General features: G+C 47.3%; 1 protein-coding gene across 1 annotated transcript; it reads left to right on the top strand.

Moving 5' to 3' along the window:
- Nucleotides 1–5,174: 5,174 nt before the first annotated feature.
- LOC119305061 (subtilisin-like protease SBT5.3) lies at nucleotides 5,175–8,066 on the top strand. Its single transcript, XM_037581685.1, has 3 exons — nucleotides 5,175–5,383; nucleotides 5,491–5,698; nucleotides 5,822–8,066. The coding sequence occupies exons 1-3, from the start codon at nucleotides 5,300–5,302 to the stop codon at nucleotides 7,846–7,848; spliced, it is 2,319 nt and encodes a 772-aa protein (XP_037437582.1). The 5' UTR covers nucleotides 5,175–5,299; the 3' UTR covers nucleotides 7,849–8,066.
- Nucleotides 8,067–9,003: the final 937 nt, after the last annotated feature.

Raw genomic sequence — 9,003 nt, 5'->3', positions numbered from 1 at the left:
TTGCTGCTCTTCTTTGGCTGCAAGAAAGCTAATTGTCGGAGAAAAATCTGGGCGAAGGTTTCAATCCAATCAGAGTAACGGATCTCTGCATATATAAGAAACGGTGAAAGGGCAGAAGCCGGGAGCGCAGAAACAGAGAGAGACAGATCCAATCTCGAAAGGGCTCTCGCTCCTCCCATGCCATGGAGACCAAGGACCAGAGGGAGAACCCTTCTGCCATCTAGGGAGAAGGTCAAGGAAGAAGAACAAGGAGGGGGGCTCTCTCCCCCTCGCTTACGGTGGCACCGGAGTGCCACCGGGGCCATCATCATCACCGCAATCTCCACCAACAACTTCACCGCCATCATCACCAAATCTTCCCTCCTCTATGCAGCGGTGTAACCCCTCTTTTACCCGCTGTAATATCTACTTAAACATGGTGCTCAACGCCATATATTATTTCCCAATGATGTATGTCTATCCTATGATGTTTGAGTAGATCCGTTTTGTCCTATGGGTTAATTGATGATCGTGATTGGTTTGAGTTGCATGTTTTATTATTGGTGTTGTCCTATGGTGCTCTCCGTGTCATGCAAGCGTGAGGGATTCCCGCTGTAGGGTTTGCAATATGTTCATGATTTGCTTATGGTGGGTGGCGTGAGTGACAGAAGCACATACCCGAGTAAGTAGGTTGTTTGCGTATGGGATAAAGAGGACTTGATGCTTTAATGCTATGGTTGGATTTTACCTTAATGATCTTTAGTAGTTGTGGATGCTTGCTAGAGTTCCAACCATAAGTGCATATGATCCAAGAAGAGAAAGTATGTTAGCTTATGCCTCTCCCTCCAATAAAATTGCAATAATGATTACCGGTCTAGTTATCGATTGCCTAGGGACAAATAACTTTCTTGTGACAAAAAGCTCTCTACTAAAACTAACTTAGTTGCTTCTTTACCTAAACAGCCCCTAGCTTTTATTTACGTGCTCTTTATATTCTTGCAAACCTATCCAACAACACCTACAAAGTACTTCTAGTTTCATACTTGTTCTAGGTAAGGCGAACGTTAAGCGTGCGTAGAGTTGTATTGGTGGTCGATAGAACTTGAGGGAATATTTGTCTACCTTTAGCTCCTCGTTGGGATCGACACTCTTACTTATCGAAAGAGGCTACAATTGATCCCCTATACTTGTGGGTTATCAATTCCCATTCCCGGAACTTCTGCCATGAAAACGCCTTCCATCCTTTGCGAGCTAGAGGCGACCCATGACTCCTCTCCGGCCCTTGTCGAACCCTCCTTTAAGGGCGAAGGGCTAAGGTACTATTTGGAAAGTGACTCAGACAGCGGCCGACTAGAGATAGCTGATGAAACTGATCTTTAAATCAGTTCGGCCGATCCAATGGCCACAGACCTCACATGGGATGAGGACGCTAGGGCTTCGGACCCATGGTCCTTAGAGATCGAAACTCAACCACCCACCTCCCACATCGAGTATCACCCTGATAACTCGGGCGCACCAGACATCTGGGATCTGGCTTATGTGCAACAATTTCTCGATGAATCAATCAGGCAGTTCTGGGCTAGGTTCTTGTTTGTCAAAAACAAGACACCGAACTACCAGGACTCGGATATAATAACAGCCTCCCAGCACAGATGCAAGGATAAAGGCTTTTGGAACACCCTCGCTCGTTGCTGTGTTCAAACACTCCTGGAAGTGTCCAATCTGATGTCCAGATTCTGCACCATCGAAGATGCTTGGCTGGCCGGGGAAAGCGCAGATTCGATCTGTGAACACAATTCGAAACGCGATAGACCCGCACCTCGGCGCGAGTCCCGCAAGCGGAATACACCGGTCGAAAGACCTCAGAAAAAGAAGAAAACCTCCGGCCACCCCGGGACTACCCTCGACGGCCTCCTGGATAAACCATGCCTGATACATGTTATTCTGCTCATTTTCTGTCTTATTCACAGCCTTCGCGACTGTTGGGTGGTGAGGCAGGTGGCTAAGGGAGGACCCGCCCTCCTGGAGGGCACCCCCAACCAGACAGAACAGTCCTCGGACGAAGACGAGGTCATGATGATTTACGAGACCTTCGCGTCCAACAACCAACGCAAATGAGCCCTGCGGGAAATCAATTTCATCTGACAGGTGACAACTCGGGGTGCGTGGACAGACACACCAATCACCTTTGATCATAAAGATCAGCCAAAATCGACCCCGAACAGGTGCCCCGCCGCGCTGGTCCTCAACCCAATTGTAGGCAGCTGCTGACTTCGGAAGATACTCGTGGACGGAGGCAACAGCTTAAATCTGATACATGCAGATACTCTGGACAAAATGCACATCGATATATCGATAAATCTGATATATGCAGATACTCTGGCCAAGATGGTTGTATGGACTGTTTTATCTTTTTCTGTTTATGAAATTTATTTTGAGGGCTGGTGGCCCGTGTCATCTCGCTTGCTACCAATTGGTTTCTTTTGTATTTTTTGTCGTGTTTTTAGATGTTGTTTTTAGAAGTTTCTGAATGTGTATGAGCTAATTTTTTTAAATAATACATTTTTTTATTAATTTTCATAAATATTACGCTGGGTCAGTTTTTTTTTTAAATAATACACCGTCGGCCCGCTGCAGGCCGACTGGGCCTAGTCGGCCCACAGCAGGCCGACTGGATTCCAGTCGGCCTACAGCTGGCCGACTGGCCCCTGTCAGCCCACTGTGGGCTGATTGGGTCCTGTCGGCCCACTGTGGGCCGACTGGAGCTAATTGGCCTACTGTGGGCTAATTGTTTTTGCAGAAAATAGGCATAAAAAATATATGTTTAAAAAAATGTTAATCATGTAATTAAAAAATGTTAAACGTGTATAAAAAAATGTTCCTGACATATACAAAAAATGTACAATATATATGCAAAAATGTTGACATAAAAAGTATGTTTTAAAAAGTGTTAATCATGTATTTAAAAATTGTTAAATGTTTGTATAAAAAATGTTCTTTATTTATACAAAAAATATAGAATGTGTATGAAAAAAAGTTGACACCAAAAAATTATGTTGGTGAGTTGGTGACAAAAAATAAATCAAGATTGTGAAAAAAATATGATTGGTTGCTCTTTTTGTATGGAACTGAAACATTTTTTTCAAACATATTTTTTTGGTGTCAACTCTTTTTCATACACATTCTATATTTTTTTATAGATAACGAACATTTTTTATACACACATTTAACAATTTTTAATCATGTATTTGAAAAAATGTGAACTTTTCAAACATAATTTTTTGGTGTCAACTTTTTTTCATACACATTCTATATATTTTTTATAAATAAGGAACATTTTTTATACACACATTTAACAATTTTTAATCTTGTATTTGAAAAAATGTCAACTTTTCAAACATAATTTTTTGGTGTCAACTTTTTTTCATACACATTCTATATATTTTGTATAAATAAGGAACATTTTTATACACACATTTAACAATTTTTAAATACATGCTTAACACTTTTCAAAACATATTTTTATGTCAACATTTTTGCATATATATTGTACATTTTTTGTATACATCAGGAATATTTTTTTATACACGTTTAACATTTTTAATTACATGATTAACATTTTTTAAAACATATATTTTTTATGCCTACTTTTTTGCAAAACAATTAGCCCATAGCGAGCCAATTAGCTCCAGTCGGCCCACAGTGGGCCGACAGGACGCAATCAGCCCACAGTGGGCTGACAGGGGCCAGTCGGCCAGCTGTAGGCCGACTGGAATCCAATCGGCCTGCTGTGGGCCGACTAGGCCCAATCGGCCTGCAGCGGGCCGACGGTGTATTATTTTTGAATTTTTTTATCTAGCGTAATATTTATGAAAATTAATAAAAAATGTATTATTTAAAAAAAAATTAGCTGTGTATGAGTGGTGATGACGGAGAGTTGGTGTCCATTTCTCTATGGAAATATAATTCTTGTTTTTCGTGTTTTACACCATGTGTTGTTAGTCTGATGGTTTTAGATTTGAAGGCTCTTACAAGGTGCCAAAGTGGTCATATGGACACTGAACTTTCTATGCTTATAAAATTTCTTAAGAGGTTAATAACACTGTCAGCCTGTTGGCATAGGTGGTACATATTTTTTGGCGTGTGCTGCATTTGTGCAGTACTGATTTTACAATGAGCAACGGTACAACTTTTGTGGTTTGCTTGTGCAGGATCAGGTTGTCCATGTGAAAAATCAATGAGATATGATGTGCTCCATCTACATTTTTTCTTTGCTGCTACATCACCCAGGCTACAGATGTTGTGATACGTTTGGAAGAAGTATTAATTATCAACTGTTTGTTAAAATAATTTAAAATATAACTTCTATTTTTTTCTGAAAGTTTTTCTGTAGTATAACTTTAAATCTTTTTTGATTCATAGGACATTTGACATGTCATCAAAAATTTGAAACATGATTTCGAGTGAATAGAACTTCATGTAAACTAGGTAGCATATGTAAGTTTTATAGAGTTTTTTGGACTATTGATTACTTAGCCTTTTCATATTTTTTTTTGGAATCCAGCACCTATTCTGAAAAATGTACTGTATGCATGTTTATAGGTTAAATTAAATGGTTATAAATTCCTTTCATGCTTTTTTCGTCTTAAAAGGTACTTTTTCTCAAGTTTTTTTTTTGTAAAGAGGCCTAGATCTAGGGTTTTCTTTTTTTACGACAAAACTAAACAAAGTTGCAAGGCCCAACAACATAGACAGGGCCCAACAATAGGATTGTGTCGTGGCAGAATTTGTCCTGGGCATGATGCTGGGTGCGGCATGGACGCTTCAGAAACGAAAAAAAAAACAATCAAACAAAGACACAACGGGAAAAAGTTGTCAACGGGAGGATTCACAATGTAGGATGATGTCAGATGTGAGGTATTATCTCACATCTAGATGTAACATAGTCAGACCCCTAGCATTTTGTACTCTCGAAAAAAAGACCCCTAGCATTTTTGTATGTAAGCATGGGTTTATGGAGGGAGTACCCAACCCAATTTGCTCCGACAAAACCTCTAAGTAACCCCTATACCGGCCGGATGAACAGCCTTGTTAGTAGGGGTCAGTCAGTTGGGTGTTGAAGCGTTCCTGAGGCTAAGCGATCCGCTCTGCTCTGCTGCTGTCGCCACAGTCAGAACCGGCCAAATATAGAACCCTCTCTCCGTGATCCGCGAATGAAGCTCTATTTACACCGGCACGCCGCAGACGGGGTCCACTTGCAAGTACCACACCATCTGGCCGGCCGCCGGCGAGACCACTACTGAAGAAGACGACGAAGAAGATGGCGGGCCGGGCGCTGCTCATCCTCGCCGCCGTGCTCCTCCTGTGCGCCGCCGAGTGCCGCCTCGTCCACGCATGGAAGAGGGTATGTAAGCAAATCGTTACATGTTTCTTTCGCCTTTATTTCACCGTCATGGATGGATGTCATCTCGCGTTTGGTCTGACGATGATGCATGCATCATGCATGCGCAGTCGTACGTGGTGTACCTGGGAGCGCACCCTTACGGCCGCGAGGCGACGGCGGAGGACCACGCGCGCGCCACCGAGTCGCACCACGAGCTCCTCGCATCGGTCGTCGGGAGCAAGCAGGCGGCGAGGGACGCCATCTTCTACTCCTACAACAAGAACATCAATGGCTTCGCCGCGTATCTCGAGGAGGAGGTGGCCAACCAGATGGCAAGTAAGGCAGCCATTCCCATTCCTTCATTACTCAAGAACATCAATGGCTTGGCCACGTATCTCTTTTACAGTTTCCCCTTGATTGATTAACTGATTGATTGGTTGGGCGATTGATGGAGAGCAGAGCACCCGGATGTGCTGACGGTGATGCCGAGCAAGATGATGAAGCTGCACACGACCAGGTCATGGGGCTTCATGGACATGGAGAGGGGCGGCCAGGTGCTCCCGGACTCCATCTGGAAGCACGGCAAGTTCGGCCAGAACGTCATCATCGCCAGCCTCGACAGCGGCGTCTGGCCGGAATCCAACAGCTTCAACGACGAGGGCATGGCCCCGGTGCCCAAGCGCTGGAAGGGCTCCTGCACCGACACCGCCAAGTACGGGGTGCCCTGCAACAAGAAGCTCATCGGCGCCAAGTACTTCAACAAGGACATGCTGCTGTCGCACCCGGCCGCCGTGGACGGCAACTGGACGCGCGACACCGAGGGCCACGGCACGCACACGCTCTCCACCGCCGCCGGCCGCTTCGTGCCGCGCGCCAACCTCTTCGGCTACGCCAACGGCACCGCCAAGGGCGGCGCCCCGCGCGCCCGCGTCGCTGTATACAGGGTCTGCTGGACCGGGGAGTGCGCCACCGCCGACGTCATCGCTGGCTTCGAGGCCGCCGTCCACGACGGCGCCGACGTCATCACCGTCTCCTTCGGCGTCGACGCGCCCCTCGCCGACGCCAGCTCCTACTTCCACGAGGCCGTCACCCTCGGCTCCCTCCACGCCACCATCCACGGCGTCGCCGTCGTCTGCTCCGGGGGGAACGCCGGGCCCTTCGAGGACACCGTCGTCAACTCCGCGCCATGGGTCACCACCGTCGCCGCCAGCACCGTCGACAGGGACTTTCCCGACCAGCTCACCCTCGGCAACAACGCCACGATGAGGGGGATAAGCCTTGAGGCATCCGACCTTCACTCCAACAAGCTCTTCCCGCTCATCAACGGAAGCAGCGCCGCGCTCCCCAACTGCACCGTCAACCTCGCCACAAACTGCGCCACGGGCTGCCTTGACCCGGCCAAGGTCAAGGGCAAGATCGTCGTGTGCGTCCGCGGCGGGGATGTCCCGCGGGTCATGATGGGGATGACCGTCCTCACCGCCGGCGGCGTCGGGATGATCCTTGCCAACGGCGAGATGGACGGCAACGACATCCAAGCCGACCCGCACGTGCTCCCGGCCACAATGATCACCTACACCGAGGCCGTCTCGCTCTACAACTACATGTCGTCCACCCCGGAGCCGGCGGCCAACATCTCGCCGTCCAAAACGGAGCTCGGTGTCAAGAACTCGCCATCCATCGCCGCCTTCTCCGCTCACGGGCCCAGCGGCACGCTGCCCTACGTCCTCAAGCCGGACGTCGCCGCGCCGGGGGTGGACATCCTCGCCGCCTTCACCGAGTACGTCAGCCCCACGGAGGTGGCCGCCGACAAGCGCCGCTCCGAGTATGCCATCATGTCCGGCACGTCCATGGCGTGCCCTCACGTCTCCGGTGTCATGGGCCTCCTCAAGGCGGCGCACCCCAACTGGAGCCCCGCTATGATGCGATCCGCGGTCATGACCACCGCGCGCACCCAGGACAACACCGGCGCGCCCATGCGCGAGATGGACGGCAAGGAGGCCACCCCGTTCGCCTACGGCTCCGGCAACGTGCACCCGAACCGCGCCGTTGACCCGGGCCTCGTCTACGACATCACCCCCAACGGCTACTTCACCTTCCTCTGCTCCCTCGGCTTCTCCACCAAGGACCTGAGCAGGCTCAGCTCCGGCAAGTTTACATGCCCGGCCAAGCCGCCCCCGATGGAGGACCTCAACTACCCATCCATTGCGGTGCCGGCGCTGCGCCACAGGATGACGATCAAGAGGCGGCTCAAGAACGTGGGCCGGCCCGGGACGTACCGCGCATCGTGGCGCGCGCCTTTCGGGGTCAACATGACCGTTGACCCGACGGTGCTCGTATTCGAGAAGGCCGGCGAGGAGAAGGAGTTCAAGGTGAAGGTGGCGTCGGAAAAGGACAAACTCGGGAGGGGCTACGTCTTTGGGAAGCTCCTCTGGTCTGATGGGACCCACTATGTGAGGAGCCCCATCGTGGTAAATGCCCTGGATTGAGATTTTTTAATTTTGTGGTGTGTAGCTCAAGGGAAGGAAGTGTCCAGAGTTTAGGAATTTTATTTTTCAGTTTATTACTGAGAATGAGAAGAGTTTAGGTTTTAGGTCTCCTGGTTGCTAATAAACGCTGAATCTATTTTGGCTCTAGAGTGTAAATAAAGTGCAAAAGTTTTCTTTCTTGTAGATTCCCCCTTTCTAGAAATTGTGGTTGGTGCAATTTTCTTTGTGTGTTCTCCTCTAGTTCGGTTTCAATTGAAAATATTGTTCATAATGAAAACTTTAAATTGTCACTTCACTACATTTAATGAAACAATGCCTTATATTTACAGAAATACTAACTGGTCAAAATTCCACGGGAGGGGAAAATTTTGCATGTTGGTGCTTAAAATAGAGCATATATATGAAGGATATCAACGCCAAAAGCCTATTGAACTAGCATACCCTAAAAAGGTTAACATACAAATTACCATCGAACGGAAAGTTCAAAATGGAAAAGAAGGGACCTACGTCTGCAATATATGGTGGAGTGTCATACTCTTTGGACTCTATCTTTTCACGCCTCCCAAGTTTATGACCATGATCATTTTTCTTGAGAGTATTGACAGGGCTAGAGGTCATGATTGTTGCGATATGCGGTATGCAGGAAGGTGTCTTTGCAACATTGTGACTGACAATACAGACATGTGAGCTCATAGGCAAGACGATGATGATACCACATCTGGAGGTACTTAGGGGGGTGATTTGTCTGTGCGTTGTACTTGGTAGGCTTGCCGACGTGGCTTGTTTTAGCCGTAATCTTTGTTTATCGGTAGGTATGTTGCGGGGTGTTTCACATATTTTTTTTCTCAAATATAACCGGGACTTGTAGGGTTTTCCAGCCAAGTTTTTCTTATAAACGGATCATTTCTCCCTTGGCTAGATTTTCTGAAATTTCTTTGGCAATAAATAACTCAACGGTGGTTGTTCCATCAAAAAGGAATTTATCCGAGTACACGGGTCTTGATGACCCTAAGCCTGCCAAAACTATTATCACAAGAATGTATTGGGTCCCCAAGTACCCTCCATTCTCCATGCTTGCCAAATTAAACACCTTAATTATTATAACTGAGATGGTAATAATAATAATTCACTCGACTGGATGTGCAAGCAAAATGC

The sequence above is a fragment of the Triticum dicoccoides genome, chromosome 5B (assembly GCF_002162155.2).
Source record: "Triticum dicoccoides isolate Atlit2015 ecotype Zavitan chromosome 5B, WEW_v2.0, whole genome shotgun sequence".
Lineage (NCBI taxonomy): Eukaryota > Viridiplantae > Streptophyta > Magnoliopsida > Poales > Poaceae > Triticum > Triticum dicoccoides.
The sequence above is the reverse complement of the archived record's forward strand: the minus strand, read 5'-3'. Positions and strand labels throughout refer to the sequence as shown.

Coding starts and splice junctions, on each gene's coding strand:
- LOC119305061 (XM_037581685.1), top strand. CDS start 5,300: ATGGCGGGCCGGGCGCTGCTCATCCTCGCCGCCGTGCTCCTCCTGTGC. Junction 5,384..5,490: donor TCGTCCACGCATGGAAGAGG/GTATGTAAGCAA, acceptor ATGCATGCGCAG/TCGTACGTGGTGTACCTGGG. Junction 5,699..5,821: donor GGTGGCCAACCAGATGGCAA/GTAAGGCAGCCA, acceptor GATGGAGAGCAG/AGCACCCGGATGTGCTGACG.